This window comes from Rhinoraja longicauda, chromosome 9 (genome assembly GCF_053455715.1).
Source record: "Rhinoraja longicauda isolate Sanriku21f chromosome 9, sRhiLon1.1, whole genome shotgun sequence".
NCBI lineage: Eukaryota > Metazoa > Chordata > Chondrichthyes > Rajiformes > Arhynchobatidae > Rhinoraja > Rhinoraja longicauda.
Window position 1 is genome coordinate 6,389,070 of NC_135961.1, and position 23,796 is coordinate 6,412,865.

Sequence of the window (23,796 nt, forward strand, 5' to 3'; positions counted from 1 at the left end):
GTGTGGGAGGAAACCGAAGATCTCGGAGAAAACCCACGCAGGTCACGGGGAGAACGTACAAACCCCGTACAGACGGCGCCCGTAGTCAGGATCGAACCCGAGTCTCCGGCGCTGCATTCGCTGTAAGGCAGCAACTCTACCGTTGCGCCACCGTGCTGCCCACAAGATCCAGATTCAGTAAAGATCCAGGAAGATCATGGAACATTATCTAATGAACCAGGTGGCTCTGGACTGTATTACAGCTTGGGTAGGATGGAACTGTGGATGCCAGTTGACACCGACGATAAAAAGCTGGAGTAATTCAGCGGGTAAGGCAGCATCTCTGGTGAGAAGGTGATGTTTCGGGTCGAGACCCTTCTTTGGGTTCTGGCGAAGTGTTGGGATGAAGCCAGTTTCTGGTAACAGGAGAATATTACACTAAATGTGATATCTAGGAGCCCAAATCGAATTAGTAATCAGGAGCAGTACTCCTTTACTGGATCTTGAGCAAACCCTCTTATCGATTACTGGCCGACACAAGTACAATGGCACCTTGGGCAGCTGACAACCCAGCGGTATGAATATTGATTTCGCTAACTTCAAACAACCCCTCTTTACCTCTCTCTCTCTCTCTCTCTGTTCCTCACCCACCCTAGTTCTCCACCTAGTTTCACTGTCCTCCTTCAGCTTAGTTTTTTAGTTTAGAAATACAGCGTGGAAAAGAGGCCCTTCGGCCCTCTGAGTTTGCACCGCCCAGAGATCCCTGCACATTAACACTATCCTACACATACTAGGGACAATTTACATTTACACCAAGCCAATTGACTTACAAACCTATATGTCTTTGGAGTGTGGGAGGAAATCGAAGATCTCAGAGAAAACCCACGCAGGTCACGGGGAGAACGTACAAATTCGCACAGACTGCACCCGTAGTTGGGATCGAACCCGGGTCTCTGACGCTGTAAGCGCTGTAAGGCCGCAACTCTACCGCTGTGCCTCCGTGTCCGCCCTAATTAATTTTACTGATTGTATGCCTCAACGTCACCTCCCTCTCAGCCAACAATGAACCATTTTCTTGATCATCGTCTGCTTTATCATGCAGTTTTCACACCTTACCCTTCCATTTCTCTATTCTCCCTCTCCCCTGACTCTCAGTCTGAAGAAGGATCTCGACCCAAAACGTCACCCATTCCTTCTCTCCAGGGATGCTGCCTGTCCCGCTGAGTTACTCCAGCATTTTGTGCCTATCTTCGGTGTAAACCAGCATCTGCAGTTCCTTCCAACAGGACAATGGTTGCAGTTTTGAGGGAACAATGACCCAGCCCCAGCCTCAGGATGTTACCACAGTAATTGTTCTGAACAGTTCCCAGCCCCAACAGGCTGCCAGATCAGAATCAGAATCAGAATCAGAATCCGTTACCCACAGTCCAACAATAAGAGCAATAAAAATAAATCAATAACACACATACAATCACAAACCAACACAAAACAAAACAAAGAAACATCCATCACAGTGAGTCTCCTCCAGTCACCTCCTCACTGTGATGGAAGGCCAGAATGTCTTTTCTCTTCCACTGCCGTCTTCTCCCGCCGTCAGGCTGTTTGAACTTGCCACGTCGGGCAAAACACAAACGGACTGCAGGCTTCGCAGCGCCGCCACTTCCTATATCTATCCTATATCTATCACCTCCATGTCATCACAAGGTCAGAAGTGGGACTCTCTATTGCTGATTACACATCATTCAAACCCGTTTGTCACTCCTGAGGTAATGAACAGTGCTCCTGGGCCTGGCTAAGGTGGCCATTCGTGCGTCCAGGCAGCGGGTAGTCTAACTGCCCCTTTTCCGGGCCTACATCCGTGCCAGCGTGCCCCTGGAGAGGGAACACGCGGTGTCCACGGGCACGCTGGAGGCCTTCCATGAACGCTGGTCGCCACGGCAGGCCGAGTGTATTACTGATGAGGATGACGTTATTTTAAAATTGGCTAGACCAAGTGGACCCGTTGGGCCCAAACTTCTCCTGCATTGGTGCAGCACCCTGTCCTCCACCCCCTCCCCCTGTCCCCCCTCCCCCTCCCCCTCCAGAAGGAATTCCTTCTCTCCAGAGATGCTGCCTGTCCCGCGAAGTTACTCCAGCATTTTGTGTCTATCTTCGGATTAAACCAGCATCTGCAGTTCCTTCCTACTGTAGATTTAGATTTAGAGATACAGCGCGGAAACAGGCCCTACGGCCCACCGAGTCCGCGCCGCCCAGCGATCCCCGCACATTAACACTATCCTACACACACCAGGGACAATTTTTACATTTACCCAGTCAATTAACCCACAAACCTGCACGTCTTTGGAGTGTGGGAGGAAACCGAAGATCTCGGAGAAAACCCATGCAGGTCACGGGGGAACGTACAAACTCCGTACAGATGGCGCCCGTACTCAGGATCGAACCTGAGTCTCAGGCGCTGCATTCGCTGTAAGGCAGCAACTCTACCGCTGTGCCACTGTGCCGCCAACTCAGAGACTAGGTCTCTTCGCAGTATGAATCTGCTCCTGATACCCCAAAGGTCTTTCTGTCATCTGGTATGTACAAGTTAAGTGTGTGATGGAGTTCTTTCTGCCCACTTCCATAATGTGGGATATATTGGGGTTGATACTGGCAAACATCAAGTGTGAAAAACAAATAGATGGCACATTTATAGCTCATTTTACACAGCATCTGGTTTTCTCTTAAAATCAATGAGGAACAATATCGGACCTGCTTTGAAACAGACTGCTAGTTTTCTATGAGCCATAATCGGATCAATATCCACTTGAAACCAATTGTGATCCATTGTTTTTATGTGTGCTAAAATATATTAGGTATGAATCCAGCAGAGGGTGCCAGACACTAAGATAAGGTTACAGTTGCACAGTTACTGTTTCAGTTACAGTTTATTGTCATGTGTATCGAGGTACAATTAAATGCTTTTGTTGCGTGCTAGCCAGTCAGCGGAAAGACAATACATGATGACAATCGAGCCACTTACAGTTTAGATACGTGATAAGGGAATAACGTTTAGTGCAAGGTAAAGCCAGCAAAGTCCGATCAAGGATCGTCACCAATGAGGTAGATAGAAGTTCTGCACTGCTTTCTGGTTGTGGTATTTATTCACAAAATGCTGGAGTAACTCAGCAGGTCAGGCAGCATCTCGGGAGAGAAGGAATGGGTGACGTTTCGGGTCGAGACCCTTCTTCAGACCCTTCTTCAGTAGGATGATTCAGTTGCCTGATAACAGCTGGGAAGAAACTGTCCCTGAATCTGGAGGTGTGCGTTTTCACACTTGTACACCTTTTGCCCGATGGGAGAGGGGAGAAGAGGGAGTGGCCAGGGTGCGACTCGTCCTTGATTATGCTGCTGGCCTTGCCGAGGCAGCGTGAGGTATAAATGGAAGCAAAGGAGGGAAACTATATAATTCACATAGTTAACTTAATTTGTAATTACAGGATTTATGAAAGGGGTATGTTCTTGGAGGAGATTTAGCTGAGCTGATTAATGTGAATTGAAAAAGCATTTTCTGTTAAATTTTCTATGAATGATTTGTGTTCCAGAGATTAACTTAACTGCAAACCAACAGAAATGCTACATTGAAGACAAGGGGAAGTATAGAAAGACACAAAAAGCTGGAGTAACTCAGCGGGACAGGCAGCATCTCTGGAGAAAAGGAACAGGCGATGTTTCGGGTCAGACTGAAGAAGGGTCTCGACCTGAAACATCACTTATTCCGTCTCCCCAGAGATGCTGCCTGACCCGCTGAGTTACTCCAGCTTTTTGTGCCTATCTTCGGTTTAAACCAGCATCTGCAGGTCCTTCCTATGTACAGGGGGAACTATCTTGTTTTTGAAAAATCACCTCTCTACTTTGTTCAGCACTTTCACACATGATAATTCTGCTTCATAAATTGTACCCTGTTCCTGGGGTTGTAGATACCTTGCTTCAACTCCAATATTGTGAGCTCTTCTTTTAATGTTTTGTTTAGTTTGGTTTAGTTCAGTTCAGTTTATTGTCACGTGTACCGAGATACAGTGAAAAACTTTTGTTGCGTGATCACCAGTCAGCGGAAACACAATACATGATTACAATCAGGAGAGAGAGGGGATTCAAGGGTCACAAAATGAGAGAAATCAATTATCACACTGCTGGATTGTGAGCTGCCCAAGCAAAATATGAGGTGTTGTTCCTCCAATTTGTGTTTGGCCTCACTCTGACAATGGAGGAGGCCCAGGACAGAAAGGTCAGTGTGGGAATAAGAAGGGGAGTTAAAGTGTCTGGCAGCCAGGTGATCGCGTGGGCCAAGGCGGACTGAGCGAAGGTGTTCAGCAAAACGATCGCTGAGTCTACGTTTGGTCTCACTGAGTCCACACCGAGAACAGCGAATACAGTAGATGAGGTTGGAGGAGGTGCAAGTGAACCTTTGCCTCACCTGAAAGGACTGTCGGGGTCCCTGGACAGAGTCGTGGGGGGAGGGATTGGGACAGGTGTTGCAAGACCTGCAGTTGCAGGGGAAAATACCTGGGGAGCGGGTGGTTTGGGTGGGAAGGGACGAGTGGAGCAGGGAGCTGTGGAGGGAGCGGTCTCTGTGGAAATCGGAAAGGGGTGGAGATATGGAAGATGTGACTAGTGGTGGGATCCTGCTGGAGGTGATGAGAAAGGGTGTTGTCTCAACACCAGGTCACGAGCTTCTCAATGTCCATCCTGTACTGTGTCTCATCATTATTTGACATCCGGCCCACAATGGTGATGCAATGCCAATGTCTGACATTAGCTGCTTCATCTCAGCATCTTGTGCGTTTGGTCTAATATTTTATACCAAAAATCACAACTATGTGGCACTGCCTGTTCCACTGGACAGCTCATTTGTAATTGTGATCCCATTCCCTGTACACCAAGATCCTGGTCCCTGGATTCCACAGCCACAAGGCCATTTTACCCTTCCAGACCTGCACTGTGGTGCAGCGGTAGAGTTGCTGCCTTACAGCGAATGCAGCGCTGGAGACTCAGGTTCGATCCTGACTACGGGTGCCGTCTGTACGGAGTTTGTACGTTCTCCCCGTGACCTGTGTGGGTTTTCTCCGAGATCTTCGCTTTCCTCCCACACTCCAAAGACGTACAGGTTTGTAGGTTAATTGGCTGGGCAAATGTAAAAATTGTCCCTAGTGGGTGTAGGATAGTGTTAATGTGCGGGGATCGCTGGGCGGCGCGGACCCGGTGGGCCGAAAGGCCTGTTTCTGCGCTGTATCTCTAAATCTAAATCTAAAAAATCTTGCTCCCCTCACTAGATCAAGGATCAATTCTCTCACTGAAGACAGACACAAAATGCTGGAATAACTCGGCAGGACAGGCAGCGTCTGTGGAGAGAAGGAATGGGTGATGTTTCAGGTCGAGACTCTTCTTCAGACTTTTCTCCACCCGAAACGTCACCCAATCCTTCTCTCCAGTGATGCTGATGTCCCACTGAGTTACCCCAGCATTTTGTGTCTGCCTTTGGTGTAAACCAGCATCGGTAGTTCCCTCCCACGACATCGATTCCCTCACTGTTCATTCCTAGCATTTTACCTGGGTCTGCAGATGATTCAGAGCAGTGAATGCAGAATATTCATTGTGACTGCCTCCTCAGGGGAATGTGTAGAAAGGAACTGCAGATGCTGGTTTACACCAAAGATTGACCCAAAGTGGCGGAGAAACTCAATCGGACAGGCAGCATCTCTGGAGCGAAGGAATGGGTGATGTTTTGGGTCGATTCTATAATGTTTGGTGGACCGTGTGGGATGGGAGGACCCGTTGCTCCTCCCGTGCAGCAGGTGGCACTGCACAGGACAAAGGGAGATGTTTTGCACATGGTTATCTCTGTCTGTACACAGTGTGTGAGTGTACAGCCATTTTTAGTTGTCTCGCTGCCAGCATTAAGTTAATGTAATAAAGACTTCTGTTGTACCTTGGAGACTCTCAAGTTTTATACAGACGTAGAACAAGAACACGAAAGATACTGAAAAAGGGTCTGGACCTGAAACGTCACCCATTCCTTCTCTCCAGAGATGCCGCCTGTCCCGCTGAGTTACTCCAGCATTTTATGTCTATCTTCAAGGGGATGTCTGCCAGACCTATCAATGGCACAATATTTTATTTTGTATCAGTGGATTGGCTCGGTACATTTTTCAATGGAAACAACTTTGTAATCTGAAAGGACATGAATGAGCGAGCTGGTGGTGCAGTGGCAGTTTCTTCACGTCTGACAATGGTGGGATGAAAGGACTGCCCTGAAGTGAACTCACCAGACCTATGAAATAGAGTGAAATATGAATATGAGCTCTAGCTGCTATCTCTGCCCCCAGGGTGATCTGGCACAACTGACCACCTACATGAACCGTTTTTGCACTTTACCTTGTTCTCCCTATTTCTTTTTCCTTCCCCCCTCCCCCTTTGTTGTTTACATGTTCGCCGAGATTTATTTAAATATTTGATTTGATAGCATCGATGTGGAAGCGACAATCAAAATCTTGTTGTACTTGTACAACGCCAATAAAGGATATTGTATTGTATTGTATGTTAACTCTGTGTAAGTGCTGCCTAGCCCAGTCTACTGACAGCAATTTCTGTTTAATTCAGATTTTAGTCTCCAATTTTGGGGGGATTTTCAAAGAACAAAAGTCGATGACACGATGAACAAGATGCTGGAGTAACTCAGCAGGTCAGGCAGCATCTAGGAGAGGGAATGGGTGACGTGCCTCAATCTGAGGAAGGGTCTCGACCCGAAACGTCATCCATTCCCTCTCTCCGAGATGCTGCCTGACCTGCTGAGTTACTCCAGCATTTTGTGATACCTTCGATTTGTACCAGCATCTGCAGTGATTTTTCTACACAATGAACAAGAAGTTGAATTATTTTTAGATTTAATCAATTCGACTTGTACAAGCTTGAGCGGAAGCTAGCGAATAACATTCAAGTGGTCCAACTTTGGTGTAGGAAGGGCCTGCAGATGCTGGTTTACACTGAAGATAGACACAAAGTGCTGGAGTAACTCAGCGGGACAGGCAACATGTGGAGAGAAGGAATGGGTGACTTTTCGGGTCAAGGCCCTTCTTCATCACCTGTGGTGCTAGCTAATGTTAAGCAGTACAATTGTTGGATGAAGAAAGCCAGCATTTTATTTTGTTAGTCACTGCAGTTGACACTGGAGGGCAGCAGACAGCCCTTATTCCGAAGTTATTGTCATGCAGTTCTTTGACACCTTTGTTGTGCATCCTGCCGGTCCTGGATGCGCATAGAGTACAGACTACGTCTGAGTTGTAATACACAACCTCAGAATCAAAGGCATGACTGTACCATTGCCTGGTTTAATGAATAAGGCAATCTCCAGAATTTTAAAATATATGCTTTCTTTAAGAATCTGTTTAGTCAAGAATGACCGTATTACTGCAAATGAGCTAGACATTTTTTTTAAAAAGCATCTTATTACCTTCTATTGTTGGCTTTTGAAATTAGGAACAATATAACAGGTAAATATTGACCTGAGTCTGAAGAAGAACTTTCCTCAGTCTGTAGAAGGATCTCGACCCGAAACGTCACCCATTCCTTCTCTCCAGAGATGCTGCCTGAGTTACTCCAGCATTTTGTGTCTCCCTTCGGTTTAACACAGCATCTGCAGTTCCTTCCTACACATTGACCTGACGTAAATTGGATTTACAAACTCTTGTCTGAGAATCACTTTCCAATGTTCCAAGCATTGCCTACACACAAGCAGATCCAAATCCAATTGCTTTCAGGTTTGAAATTATGTTCACTATGCAATTAATGGTACACTATTACAAAGCATTTCTTTAGCATGAGCATATCTAAAAAATATATTTATAGTAGTATATTACAATAATATATTACTATATTAATAGTATAATAGTAGTATATTATACTACTATTATACTAATAGTAGTATAATACTATATATTACTACTATATATACTACTATATATAGTAGTATATATAGTAGTATATATAGTAGTAGTACATATACTACTATACCTACTAGTAGTATGTATGGTACATATATATGTATGGTACATATATGTAGTATATGTACCATATACTACTATATATAGTACTATATATAGTATTAGTACTACCATACTATACAAAGAACTGCAGATGCTGATTTAAACCGAAGATAGACACACAAAGCTGGAGTAACTCAGCGGGACAGGCAGCATCTCCGGAGAGAAGGAATGGGTGACTTTTCGGGTCGACGTAAAGTGCCGGAATAACCCAGCAGGTCAGGCAGCATCTTATCCATGTTCTTCAGAGATGCTGCTTGACCTGCTGAGTTACTCCAGCACTTTTGTCCTTTTGTTTTATAATAATAGTATAGTTCAGTTGATGGAACCAAATATCAAGCCACAACAGTGAGCTTGCATCAATGGTTTCGAAATACTTCTTTCCGGTGAATGGACAAAATTAAACAGAAAATAAACAATGCAGAAAATGGGAGAAATGCATTTAGCCTAAACAACTTCAGAGAAGTCTGAGGACATTACCAAACCTTCATTTCCCTTTCTCTTGTAAGCGGCAGAGTTGTTTTGCAGCTAGTAATTGCTGCTTATTGTGGCAGGTAATGAAAAGACGGCAGAAAAGGACTACAAACAGTTTTATAGGTTTGTCAGCAGGGATCTCTCGGTACAAATTACTGGATAAATGAAACAGCCTGTTGTTTCCTCAGTTAAAATGGTGAGTTATGTCAAAGGAGGAGAGGTGGAGCAGCATCAGCAGGCAGTGTTAAGGTTACCTGCTGGGTCCTAATTGGTGGCCAGTGTTGTTAATGGCTTCCTGTGGCTGAGTGTTTACATGTCATTTGCCTGGTGCTTTATATCTCAGCTACCAAAACCACTGATGAGTTCTTCTCTCTGTGTTTTTTTTTACAGAATCGTACAAGGCCAATGCTTAGTCACCAGTCAGAATTTTCTCCGCTCCGTCACGATATTGAATATCTCAAGTCTGTTCCAAAGTCACATTCATACATGGTATGCATCATAAGTCTTTTGTTTTTCTAAGCACTTAAACTGAAAAAAATCTCAAAACTCTTTAATCTATTGTCATTCAAATTTTATATGTAAAGCTGCTTTGCAGAATGTCAACATGTAGTTTGTAGAGTTTAGCATTCAAACCGATTCGATCCTTTTTTAAATGATTTCAAAACTGATTATAATTCCAGAAGAAATTAATATTTATAATTTCTTATACATTTTAGAAATTCCCCCAATTCCTGTTCCTGTTCCTGTCCTCATTCAGATTTTTGCAGAAGTAAACAAATATAGATAGGCTTCTATTACATTGGCCACTGGATGTCATAAAGCACTTTATAACCAATGCAGTCTGAAGAAGGGTCTCGACCCGAAACGTCACCCATTCCTTCTCTCCTGAGATGCTGCCTGACCTGCTGAGTTACTCCAGCATTTTGTGAATAAATACCTTTGATTTGTACCAGCATCTGCAGTTATCTTCTTATGTCATCCATTCTTTCTATCCAGAGATGCTGCTTGTCCTGCTAGTTACTTCAGCATCTTGTGTCTATATTCAACATATCAGGAGTGGTCTGTTTCAATGTAAAATCAAGTGTAACCAGTTATCTTGCTTCCCAGAATCCATATTTATTAAGATTATCTATTTGACCTTGTTTCGTTACAAAACAAATTAAGTATGTGCTCTTCTAAAGCTTAGTAGGTGAGGACAATGCACCCACTAAATCACGACCACATCTTCATCTTGAAGTTGTATCTCATGCTTGATTTGTTGATCTTAGACTAGTCCAGATTGCTGCAATGTACACCTGTGAGAAAATAACGTGTGTACTGTTGCATTGAGCGAAGATAATGTACCTCAGCAGAGAGCAGGGGTCGGGAATACCATCATTTGGGCATTAGATAACAGTGAAGTAGGTTATCACAAGGATGCATGTGCAGGATTTAACATTGTAGAGTCATAGAGTCGTAGAGTGATACAGTGTGGAAACTGGCACTTTAGTCCAACTTGCCCACACCGGCCAACGTGTCCCAGCTACACTGGTCCCACCTGCCTGCGTTTGGTCCACATCCCTCCAAACTTGTCCTATCCTGTACCTGTCCAAATGTTTCTTAAACGTTGCAATAGTACCTGTCTTAACTACCTCCTCTGGCAGCTCGTTCCATAAACCCACCACCCTTTGTGTGAAAAAGTTACCCCTCAGATTCCTATTAAATCGTTTACCCTTCACCTTAAACCTATGTCCTTTGGTACTTGATTCCCCCGCTCTGGGCAAGAGACTTTATGCATCTACCTGATCTATTCCTCTCATGATTTTACATACCTCCATAAGATCACCCCTCATCCTCCTGCGCTCCAAGGAATAGAGACCCAGCCTACTCAAACTCATCCTATAGCTCAGACTGTCTAGTCCTGGCAACATCCTCGTAAATCTACTCTGAACCCTTTCAAGCTTGACAGTATCTTTCCTATATCATGGGACATGATTTTTAAATATAGATTTTGACCAGTTCTCAAAACCCACCAAAAAGTTCTAAATATCCAACGCGATTTTTAAATATAGATTTAAAAATTGCAGTGGACACTTAGAACTTTTTGGTGAGTTTTGAGAACTGGTCAAAATATTGGAGAATAAATCAATGAAATGTACAGCTGGAGTTGATGTTGGCTTGCGCCCGAACCTCTTCTTCAATCTCCCCTTTGTCCAGATTGTGGAAGTACAAGACCAACTAGTCAAGAGTGGGATTCTGAAAAACCAAGAAGATTATGAAGATTTCTGGCGGTTGCTAAAGCAAAATTCTCGTTCGCATTTTGAAACAAGACTCCAGGATGTCAAGTTAAAAAGTTTAGTTACTTGACCTTTTTCATTGATTGAGTAATGTAAGTCACGTGTGTAATGCTGCACAGAGCTTATTCTGAAGAAGGGTCTTGAGCCGAAATGTCACCCATTCCTTCTCTCCAGAGATGCTGCCTGTCCCGCTGAGTTACTCCAGCTTTTTGTGTCTATCTTTGGTTTAAACCAGCATCTGCAGTTCCTTCTTACACGCTTATTCTTATTAACTGAGAATATATATTGAGATCATCACTGTCAGCAGCTGAACCACGCAGCATGGATTACTGGATGGCTTGGACTCGGTGGGACGAAAGGCCTGTTTCCATACTATATATAGAGACATAAAAAATAGGTGCAGGAGTTGCCCATTCGGCCCTTCGAGCCAGCACCGCCATTCAATACTATCATGGCTGATCATCCTAAATCAGTACCCCGTTCCTGCTTTCTTCCCATATCCCTTGATTCCATTAGCCCTAAGAGCTATATCTAACTCTCTCTTGTAAACATCCAGTGAATTAGCCTCCACTGCCTTCTGCGGCAGAGAATTCCACAGATTCACACCTCTCTGGATGAAAAAGTTTCTCCTCATCTCAGTTCTAAATGGCCTACCTCTTATTCTTAAACTGTGACCCCTGGTTCTGGACTCCCCCAACATCGGGAACATTTTTCCTGCATCTAGCCTATCCAATCCCTTAAGAATTTCATATGTTTCTATAAGATCCCCTCTTCTCCTTCTGAATTCCAGTGAATATAAGCCCAGTCGAACTAAACTCTCTCTAAACTAAAGTAAAGTAAACACTCATCCCATTTCTTCCTTGCCTAAGACTATTCAAATCCACCTCTGGCCTGCCTCTGAATTTGCATCCTCTTAAGCTTGGGTTCATTCAGATATATTCTGACACCTGAACTTTGATCAAACCCCTGCTCACAGTCCTAACGCGGCACCCCAAAGGTAAATAAATGCCTTGCTATTAAAACTCTCCTGTGTCACCTCCTCATCCTCTGAAAGTGGCATCAGAGATCTGAAGTCTTTGTGTTTCTGGATTTTATGCCAATTGCCATTCTCCAATTTTCATTGCTTCCAGTACTTTGAGGTGCCTAGGTGCCGAGCCCTGGAATTTTCTGTTTCAACTTTTCCAGCTCTCCACTCCCCTTCTTTGTCTCTCCTTGAAGCCTGAGTAATTGACCATACATTTGCTTGCATGTGCTAGTCAAGAATGTTTTATTGTCATATCTCCCAGATAGAACAATGAAACTTACTTGCAGCAGCACAACAGAAAATGTTCATTCAAGTCAAGTCAAGTCAATTTTATTTGTATAGCACATTTAAAAACAACCCACGTTGACCAAAGTGCTGTACATCAGTTCAGGTACTAAGAACGAACATACAATGGCACACAAACATAACAGCACATACATAAACAGTTCACAGCGCCCCCTCAGAGGGCCTCAAACGCTAGGGAGTAGAAATAGGTTTTGAGCCTGGACTTAAAGGAGTCGATGGAGGGGGCAGTTCTGATGGGGAGAGGGATGCTGTTCCACAGTCTAGGAGCTGCAACCGCAAAAGCGCGGTCACCCCTGAGCTTAAGCCTAGACCGCGGGATAGTCAGTAGCCCCAAGTCGGCCGACCTGAGGGACCTGGAGATAGAGTGGTGGGTTAGAAGATTTTTGATATAGGGTGGGGGCAAGCCCTTTTAGGGCTTTGTATGTGAATAGGAGGAGCTTGAACTTGATTCTGTACCGTACTGGGAGCCAGTGGAGAGAGGCCAGAATCGGGGTGATGTGGTGATAGTGTAAAGATAGTACACTATAAACAATATAACGAACAAGAAAAAAAAGTTCAGTGTGCGTATATACACACATACTCACACATACTCATATGCATATATATATATATATATATATATATATATATATATATACACATACATACACCCACACACACACATATATACATACACACACACACACACACGCACACATATACATACAAACACATGCACACATACGCACACATAAAAAACAAACAATGTTAGTGCAATAATAACAATATTAGTCTGTAGTTCAGAGCTTATTGGAGGTTGTAGTGTTTGATAGCCTGATGGCTGTAGGGAAGAAGCTGTTCCTGAACCTGGTGGTTACAGTTTTCAGGTTCCTGTACCTTCTTCCCAATGGCAGGGGTGAAATGAGTGTGTGGTCAGGGTGGTGTGGGTCTCTGATGATGACGGCTGCATTTTGGAGGCAGCGACTCCTGTAAATCCCTTCGATGTGGGGAGGTCAGTAGCCGTGATGGCCTGGGCAGTGTTCATAACTTTTTACAGTCTTCCTCGCTCCTGGGCATTCAAATTGCCCGAACCAGGCTGTGATGCAACCAGTCAATATGCTCTCTACTATACACCAGTAGAAGTTCAAGAGAATCCTCTTGACACAATCTGTTAAGATCTCCTTCTGTGATTTGGTGGAAATGTTGTTTGGAGCACTCCTATGAAGCAGTTCAGGATAGGTTCTCGTGCCAAAGACATAAGATAACTTCCACTTTTCCTTTTCTCCTAGTGAATAGGTCGCTACCGTACCCAAAGACCAGACATGTAGAGCAGCAGGTCAAAGGCCCACACGTGAGCAGAATGAAAAACAATCTTTCCACCGATGTAAGTAATTTGTTTCCATAAAATTGCACCCGTTAAAATACATATTTAATATATGTATAATAATATATGTGTTTAATAATCTGATGAAGGGTCTCGACCTGCAACGTCACCCATTCCTTCTCTACAGAGTTGCTGCCTGTGCCGCTGAGTTACTCCAGCATTTAGTCTATCATATTTAATATAGCTTTTCATAATACACATTTGAATGTCCCTGGTGATGATTATCATATAATGTTCTCATATTATAAATAATTTTTTATTAATTGTATTGAATTGGTAGTATAAGTGGCATATGCAGCTCGAAGTTCAAATGTATTGTTCCTGCAAACCTTTGGGGCTAATTTTCTTCTCGCCTTGCTTGGCCCAGGAACGATTCAATGGCCTTCCGAGTGATTGCTGTTTACACATGAGGCTTGGTGTTCTGTTTCAGCAGGATGTTTGCTGGGAGAGGGAATCACAGCTGGTCCCACACTCTCTCCATTGTTCACCTGCGCATTTTTCAGCAGAAGCCATTTACATGAGTTAGACACAAAAAGTTGGAGTAACTCAGCGGGACAGGCAGCATCTGTGGACAGAAGGAATGGGTGATGTCTCGGGTCGAGACAATTCTTCAGTCACGACCCGGAACTTCACCCATTCCTTCTCTCCGGATATGCTGCACGTCCCGCTGAGTTACTCCAGCTTTTTGTGTATATCTTCGGTTTAAACCAGCATCTGCAGTTCCTTCCTACACCATTTACATCAGTTGCTGGATAGCGAATAAGGAATGGGAATCCAGGGACATTTCAGACTCCCACCACTCCTCCAGTGAATCGTGACAAACAGCAGGAAACCTAACTATACGTTGTATTCCTGCTGGATAGCATCAAAGAGTAGGAAACCTGTTTTTTAATCTCTCTCCAATTTCACAGAACATAATGGCAACTGCAGAGATAATGGCATCTTATTGGATGGCTTAAGATACGATGTTAAGGCTTGGAAGGAGTGGATGTGAAGAGGATGTTTCCACCAGTGGGAGAGTCTAGGACCAGAGGTCATAGCCTCAGAATTAAAAGGATGTTCCTTTAGGAAGGAGATGAGGAAGAATTTATTTAGTCAGAGGGTGGTGAATCTGTGGGATTTTTTGCCACAGAAGGCTGTGGAGGCCAAGCCAACGGATATTTTTAAGGCAGACATAGATAGATTCTTGATTAGTGCAAGAGATATTATTGAGAGATAGATCAGCCATGATTGAATGGCGAAGTAGACTTGATGGGCCGAATGGCCTAATTCTGCTCCTGTCACGTGACCTTAAGATCAGCACATTTAGCATTTCTTGTAAATATTGGTGTTGGTCAGAGATGCACAAATGTCTGAAGACGGGTGTCGACCCAAAACGTCGCCCATTCTTTCTCTCCAGAGATGCTGCCTGTCCCGCTGAGTTACTCCAGCATTTTGTGTCTTATCTTCAGTGTAAATCAGCATCTGCAGTTCCTTCCTACACAAAAGCAGGGAAGTTGTTTTTACAGGTCTGGTTAGAGTGCAAGTTGAGTATTGCATCTAATTCTGGCCATCACACTTTAGGGAGGATGTGAAAGTTCTTGAGAGATTACACCGAAGATTTACCTGGATATTTCCAAGGATAATGCCAGGTTAGGTTTGGAAAACTGCTGTTAATCTCCTTGGAGCATAGGAGGGTAATGGAAGTTCACAGGATTATGAAAGGTTAGACACACAAGGAAATGTTGTTCCATTTAGGTGTTGATACATGGACTAGTGGAGGTGGATTTAGTGCTTTGGGCAAGTGAGGTGGGAAGATGTGAGAATTAACTTTTTGACGCAGTTTGTGCTAATGACGTGCAACACACTGCTAGCAAGATTGTGCTGTGTGAATTATTTGGATTGGCATTTAATATTTCTCCATGTCAACGGAGATGAGGAAAAACTTTTTCAGTCAGAGAGTTGTAAATCCGTGGAATTCTCTGCCTCAGAAGGCAGTGGAGGCCAATTCTCTGAATGCATTCAAGAGAGAGCTGGATAGAGCTCTTAAGGATAGCGGAGTCAGGGGGTATGGGGAGAAGGCAGGAACGGGGTACTGATTGAGAATGATCAGCCATGATCACATTGAATGGTGGTGCTGGCTCGAAGGGCCGAATGGCCTCCTCCTGCACCTATTGTCTATTGTCTAACTCTATCAGATACATAACAGCATTGAAAATCGGTAGTTGGGCAGCAACAATGTTATACTGTGTGAACCCCTGGGATCGGGGCGGTAGAAGACTTCAAGATGGCAACCGAATATAATTTGAGACCATTTTGCATAATACTTGTACAAATCTAAATTACAAGTGGTTTATATTACAGTGACAATTAATTAATGAGCTGGTGGACACAAAATGCTGGAGTAACTCAGCGGGTCAGGCAGCATCTCTGGAGAGAAGGAATGGGTGACGTTTCGGGTCGAGTCCCTTCTTTAGACTGAAGAAGGGTCTCGACCCGAAACGTCACCCATTCATTCCTTCTCTCCCGAGATGCTGCCTGACCCGCTGAGTTATCCAGCATTTTGTGTCTACCTTTGATTTAAACCAACATCTGCAGTTTTTTTTCCTACACATTAATTAATGAGCTGATCAATTAATGAATTAATTGATCGAGTGATTAATTAATTAATTAATTAGGTCATCAATTTATTACAGAAATAATCAATTAATTCATTAATTGATTAATATTAAATTACAAATGGTTTACAACATTTCCAAAATATGTGTTGTTAAGCTGTTTACATTCTGCTACTGTTTCCTCGCATAGGGAGCCCACAGTAGCCTGAAAGAATTATAGTTTTGAACAGGAACTCTGAGTATAAATCAGCAGTCAGTGTGTGCGAATGCTGATACATCGACCACCGAGTAAACAAAGTCTAAACACTAGAGGCCAGTGGTTACATATTGCAAAATGGAACCGTGAGTGGTTTCACTCCATGTAGTGAGTTTGTTTAAATGTAAATTAAAAAAGATGGCATTAAATGAGATTTCAATATCTTGCAAGAAATAATGGATAATAAATTTATTTATAGGTGCAAAGGAGAACACAGAATGTATATCTGCAATCAATTGCAGTATATGTCAAAAAACTTTGCAATTCTGAACCAATGGTTTTTAATTTTAAAATACCATCTTTAATACACAAGCGTGAACATATTTTCCAGTTTTCCGAGCTACATTTTTATCATCTCATCTCAGGTTTATTTTAAGCGCTCGTAGCCTTTTCTTCTCTTGTTGATGTGACCGGGGGGGGGGGGGGGGGTGGTGAGGGGGGAAGCTTGTTTGGAGAGGGAAGTCGGATGATGGAAAGGCCGCTGGAAGTTGAGGCAGCTCCAGGTTCCCCGCAGCTACGCCGCTCTTGTGTACAGACCCACAGCTGTGCCCTCGACGATGAGCTGGAGAGGGCTGGGTGCTTCACACGGCAGTGTGACAGAACATCAGTCTTCCAATCCTCCAGACGTGGCAATATTTCTGAACCCTGCTTGTCAGGTGATTGCTGAAGGCAGTTAAAGGTCTAATTTGCAGGGCACATTCCTCCTTTGGGTACTGCATGATCTGGAAGAAAGTCAGTGAACATCTTGTGACAGTGTAATCATCTGTTCCATCACACTTGTTTATTTTCCTGCACACCATTTATTCTAAAAATCATATCAACATGTAATAAAGTATATAATTATTATTGGGAGCCCATTATAGAATAAATAGAGCCATTTAAAAAATCTTATTATCCAGCTTTATTCACAAAATGCTGGAGTAACTCAGCATCTCAGGAGAGAAGGAATGGGCGACGTTTCGGGTCAAGACCCTTCTCCAGACTTTCAAGGGCAGCAGAGTGGTGCAGCTGGTTGAGCTGCCGCCTCACCGCACCAGAGACCCCGGTTCAATCCTGACCTCGGGTGCTGTCTGTGTGGAGTTTTACAACATGCTCTTATTACCGTTTGATTTAATCCTAAAATAAAAGTCTTTACTTAATCCCATAGATCTATCTTGCTTGCTGTGATTTTTATATTAACATGGTATTTCTAATATTGTTTATATCCAATTCTCTTTCATTTTAAGAATGAAAGACAAGTTTTTCCTTGCCATTCTCTTGGTTTTTCTCTTTGCATCGACTTATTTTTCTGTAATTACTTAGTTAGGAATAACATTCTAACAAAATTAATCGAGTGACAACAAAATGTTGACGAGACTGCACTATGTAGCAATGATGTGTGTCGGAAGGAACTACAGATGCTGGTTTAAACCGAAGGTAGACACAAAAAGCTGGAGTAACTCAGTGGGACAGGCAGCATCTCTGGAGAGAAGGAATAGGTGATGTTTCGGGTCAAGACTAAAGAAGGATTTCGACACGGTAGCGCAGCGGTAGAGTTGATGCTTTACAGCGAATGCAGCGCCGGAGACTCAGGTTCGATCCTGACTAAGGAGGCTGCACTGTAAGGAGTTTGTACGTTCTCCCCGTGACCTGCGTGGGTTTTCTCCGAGATCTTCGGTTTCCTCCCACACTCCAAAGACGTACAGATATGTAGGTTAATTGGCTAGGTTAATGTATAAATTGTCCCTAGTGGGTGTAGGATAGTGTTAATGTACGGGGATCGCTGGGCGGCACGGACTTGTAGGGCCGAAAAGGCCTGTTTCCGGCTGTATATATATGATATGATATGATATGATATGTGGTCTGACCCGCTGAGTTACTCCAGCTTTTTGTGTCTATCTATGTGGCAATGATGATTGACACTGTGCACATTCTGATCAATGATGGGAAATGTGATTGGGAAGAGTTAATTGGCCAGTATCAAAGTGCATGTTGATAATCCAGCTTTGTCCAACGTAATTCAGAAAGATCCATCTGGTGAATAAATCTTTGTTAACTTACCTTGGGGGAATTGGATTTCATCCTTTAATATCCTCCTCCGGCATTCCCTTGGGATTGAGCATGGGGCAGAGGCAACTGGTGAGATGAATGTAGGGCAACATACATTGCTGCACTGGTGGGTAAGGCAAGGCAGCGCCTTTACCACCTTAGACAGCTGAGGAAATTCAGAGTGTCTCTGAGGATCCTTCAGTGCTTCTACTCTGGGGCTGTAGAAAGCATCCTGTCTGGCAACATTACCGTCTGGTTTGGGAACAGCTCTGCCCAGGACAGGAAGGCCCTGCAGAGAGTAGTGCGTTCGGCAGAACGCACCATGGGAACTACACTCGCCCTCCTGCAGGACCTATACATCAGGAGGTGTAGATCGAGAGCAAGCAAGATTATGGGGGACCCCTACCACCCCAGCAACGGACTGTTCCAGCTGCTACGGTCAGGCAAGCGCCTCCGCTGTCACGCTGTGAAAACGGAGAGGATGAGACGGAGTTTCTTCCCACAGGCCATCAGGACTGTTAACTTTTATAACTCCAGGGACTAAATTTTGTCTTCTCTGTATTAACTTTTATTTATATGCTGTAACTGTAATTCTTTTTTTTGCACAATCCGCAGGCATTGCCACTTTCATTTCACTGCACATCGTGTATGTGCACGTGACAAATAATCTTGACTTGACTTGATCAATGCAAGTCTCTGCCACAGTTGGGGCAATGGGCATTTGTTTGGGAGCTGATGCACTTCCTACTCCTGTGCGTTTCTGAGTCAAGATTCTCAGTGAAAGCTTCTTCTTCACTTTGAGTAGTAAAGAGTCATGGATTCCCACCGCCAAGGAGAATTTGAGAGTATGTACCACTGATACTCTCATGACTCAAAACTCACATGTAGGTCACAGGTAACCAAAGACACAAGTTATCGGAGTAGAATTAGGCCATTCGGCCCATCGAGTCCACTCCGCCATTCAGTCATGGCTGATCTCTGCCTCCTAATCCCATTCTCCTTCCTTCTCCCCATAACCCTTGACACCCGTTCTAATCAAGAATTTGTCCATTTCTGCCTTAAAGATATCCACTGACTTGGCCTCCACAGCCCTCTGTGGCAATGGGTCCCACAGATTAACTACCCTCTGACTAAAGAAGTTCCTCCTCACCTTTCTAAAAGAGCGCCTTTTAATCCTGAGGCTATGACCTCTGGTCCTCCTCTCCCACCAGTGGAAACATCCTCTCCACATCCACTCTATCTATGCCCTTTATTGTTCTGTAAGTTTCAATGAGACCAAAAGTCTTTGATACCTAGGGGAAATTTAATAGGAGGGCCCAACAAAGAGTCAGGTCTGTGGCAAATACTTTAAACCCTTTGATGAAATCTTCCTTGATTCTCTTGACCAGCAGAGCTAAGCAATTTTAGTTGATGGAGCAATTTGTCCAAATATTTCTGATCAAGAAAAAAACTTTAACCTTTAACCTTATGACCTTTCATAGCCAACTGCTTCTTCTAAGATTCTGCACAAATGATTGTACCTGGGATGTTTGATCAGCTGCATTTCAAACATATGAGTTGCAATCTCTCACTCTTTCATTAAGGTCCGCAAATCTTTCCTTCACCAGTGAAAGATCCAATTCCAGTTGAAAGTTCCTCTGCCTGTTTCTGCCACTCCGTGGTATTGCACTAGATCATTATTTAGTTTTGTTTTAGTTTATTTTAGAAATACAGCACGAAAACAGGCCCTTCGGCCCACCGAGTCCGCACCTACCAGCGATCCCCGCACATTAACACTACCCTACACACACGAGGGACAAGTTTTACATTTACACCAAGCCAATTAACTTTCAAATCTGTATGACTTTGGAGTGTGGGAAGGAAACCGAAGATCTCGGAGAAAATCCACGCAGGTCACATGGAGAACGTACAGACTCTGTACAGAGAGCACCCGTAGTCAGGATCGAACCCGGGTCTCTGGCTCTGTAAGGCAGTAGCTATACCGCTGCGCCACTCTGCCGCCCATTGCTGTGAGTCACTTTGTAAAAATTCTATTCATTTCACAAATAATTGTTTTTACAATTGGATGAGGCAGCATTATCCTTTACATGAATAGACAATAGACAATAGGTGCAGGAGGAGGCCATTCGGCCCTTCAAGCCAGCACCACCATTCAATGTGATCATGGCTGATCATTCTCAATCAGTACCCCGTTCCTGCCTTCTCCCCATACCCCCTGACTCCGCTATCCTTAAGAGGTCTATCTAGTTCTCTCTTGAATGCATTCAGAGACTTGGCCTCCTGAGGCAGTGAATTCCACCGATTTACAACTCTCTGAGTGAATCCTCATCTCCATTCTAAATGGCCTACCCCTTATTCGTAAACTGTGGCCCCTGGTTCTGGACTCCCCCAACATTGGGAACATGTTTCCTGCCTCTAACGTGTCCAACCCCTTAATAATCTTATATGTTTCGATAAGATCCCCTCTCATCCTTCTAAATTCCAGTGTATACAAGCCTAGGCGCTCCAGTCTTTCAACATACGACAGTCCCGCCATTCCGGGAATTAACCTAGTAAACCTACGCTGCACGCCCTCAATAGCAAGAATATCCTTCCTCAAATTTGGAGACCAAAACTGCACACAGTACTTCAGGTGCGGTCTCACTAGGGCCCTATACAACTGCAGAATGATCTCTTTGCTCCTATACTCAACTCCTCTTGTTATGAAGGCCAACATTCCATTGGCTTTCTTCACTGCCTGCTGTACCTGCATGCTTCCTTTCAGTGACTGATGCACTAGGACACCCAGATCTCGTTGTACGTCCCCTTTTCCTAACTTGACACCATTCAGATAATAATCTGCCTTCTTATTCTTACCACCAAAGTGGATAACCTCACACTTATCCACATTAAACTGCATCTGCCATGCATCCGCCCACTCACACAACCTGTCCAAGTCACCCTGCAACCTCATAGCATCTTCCTCACAGCTCACACTGCCACCCAGCTTTGTATCATCTGCAAATTTGCTAATGGTACTTTTAATCCCTGGAAAATTCTGGAAATGCACACCGGGTTAGGCAGCACCTCTGGAGAGAGAAGCAGAGTAAACACTGTAGATTAATGGCATTCCACCAGCATTCTTGGTCTTTATTTCAGATTTCCACAACCTGCACTGTTTTTCTTTCATAGAAATCTGACATTCTAACCTTAGAGGGAGTACAGAGAAGGTTCACCAGATTGATCTCTGGGATGGCAGGAATTTCAAATGAAGAAAGACTGGATAGACTAGGCTTGTACTCGCTGGAATTTAGAAGACTGAGGGGGGATCTTATAGAAACATATAAAATTCTTAAGGGGTTGGAGAGGCTAGATGCGGGAAGATTGTTCCCTATGTTGGGGAAGTCCAGAACCAGGGATCACAGCTTAAGGATAAGGGGGAAGTATTTTAGGACCGAGATGAGAAAACATTTCTTCACACAGAGAGTGGTGAGTCTGTGGAATTCTCTGCCACAGAAGGTAGTTGAAGCCAGTTCATTGGCTATATTTAAGAGGGAGTTAGATGTGGCCCTTGTGGCTAAAGGGATCAGGGGGTATGGAGAGAAGGCAGGTACGGGATACTGAGTTGGATGATCAGCCATGATCATATTGAATGGCGGTGCAGGCTCGAAGGGCCGAATGGCCTACTCCTGCACCTATTTTCTATGTTTCTATGTTTCTATAAATGGGTGACGTTTCGGGTCGAGACCTTTCTTCACTCCTTCACCCATTCCTTCACTCCAGAGATGCTGCCTGTCCCACTGAGTTACTCCAGCATTTCGGTTTAAACCAGCATCTGCAGTTCCTTCCTCCACATTCGGGCTACTTATTGATATAGTATCTATCATTAGCTTTGTTGTTGGTCCATACATACATCCTGTCTTCGACTCTGTGATCCACGGCAGCCTTTAGAAGTTTGGACAGGCACAATTTGACCATTAAACGTCCTGTGAGTACATTCAGCTGATTTTTGTAATTGCTTCCAATGCTGTGAGGATTACTGGGGATGTCACCAAACCGTGAGGAGGCCAGGCTGGTCTTTTATCCTCCCTCCTGCTTAAACTTGGCCACATGGGCTTCTGTTTACCCTGCCTGGCCCAGGACAAACACATTTAGCTCATTCTTTCTTACCATCAATCTAACTTCAGTAAGATAAAATGTTCACAGTCGCATGGTAGAAAGCAACAAGAAAATGTCCTCTTCATCAAGGAAGGGACGAAAGATGAAATACCTCATCATATTCCAAAAGCTGCTTCCGCAAGTGCTGAAAGAGGTGATTTTACTCAACTCATCCTTGGTTATATGCTGTTATCCCAGAGCACCACTTTCATTTTAAAAAAGCATTAGCTGCGCTCAGTTTAAGTCATTCGACCTTGAAGACCACAGATTGCATCTGAGAGAAGCATATCCAGGGTCAAGTACAGGCGTGTTCAGCAAGAAACGTTAGGAAAGGGAAGTTGCAAGAAATTAATAGCAATAGTGGAACTAACGGTTAATTTTTTTGTGTGTATTCACCTGAGTCTATGTGCCTACGACATTGCTGCAAGCCAGATTTTCATTGTACCTGTACCTCAACATACTCAAGCAGATGACAATAAACTTGAATTTATACATATCTAAAGAGCAGCTGGATAATCCTGTTAGTACATAGAACAGCACAGCATAGGAATGGGCCTTTCAGCCCACAATGTTTGTACAGAATATGATGCCAAGTTAAATTGATCTCATCTGCCTATACATGATCTATATCCCTTTATTCCCTGCACCTCCGTGTGCCTATCTAAATGCCTCTTAAACGCTACTATAATCTCTGCCCCTGCCACCACCTCTGGCAATGGCTTTCAAGCCCCCACCTCTCTCTGTGTAAAGAAACTTGCCCAACACACCTCCATTAAACTCTCCCCTTCTCACCTTATAGCTATGTCCTCCACACTGCTGGACATTTCCATCCCGGGAAAAAGGTTCTGACTGCCTCTAACCTAATTATGCCTGTCATCATCTTACATACTTCTATCAAGTCTCCCCCTCAAACTCTGACGTTCCAGAGAAAACAATCAAAGACTATCCAAGGTAGCACAAAATGCTGGAGTAGCTCAGCAGGTCAGGCAGCATCTAGGAGAGAGGGAATGGGTGGCGTTCCGGGTCGAGACCCCTACTTCAGACTGAAGAAGGGTCTCGACCCGAAACATCACCTGGAGTACTGTGTGCAGTTTTGGTCTCCAAATTTGAGGAAGGATATTCTTGCTATTGAGGGCGTGCAGCGTAGGTTTACTAGGTTAATTCCCGGAATGGCGGGACTGTCATATGTTGAAAGACTGGAATTTAGAAGGATGAGAGGGAATCTTATCGAAACGTATAAGATTATTAAGGGGTTGGACACGTTAGAGGCAGGAAACATGT

General features: G+C 44.0%; 1 protein-coding gene across 3 annotated transcripts in view; it reads left to right on the plus strand.

Annotated features, from left to right (window-relative positions):
- LOC144596453 (uncharacterized) overlaps positions 1–23,796 on the plus strand; it is a 133,660-nt gene that overhangs the window by 50,964 nt on the left and 58,900 nt on the right. For all 3 annotated transcript variants that reach the window (XM_078404719.1, XM_078404722.1, XM_078404720.1), the window contains 3 exons: positions 8,919–9,017; positions 10,725–10,860; positions 13,403–13,497. In XM_078404719.1, coding sequence (XP_078260845.1) covers positions 8,919–9,017; positions 10,725–10,860; positions 13,403–13,497 — 330 coding nt within the window. The remainder of the gene's footprint in view (positions 1–8,918; positions 9,018–10,724; positions 10,861–13,402; positions 13,498–23,796) is intronic.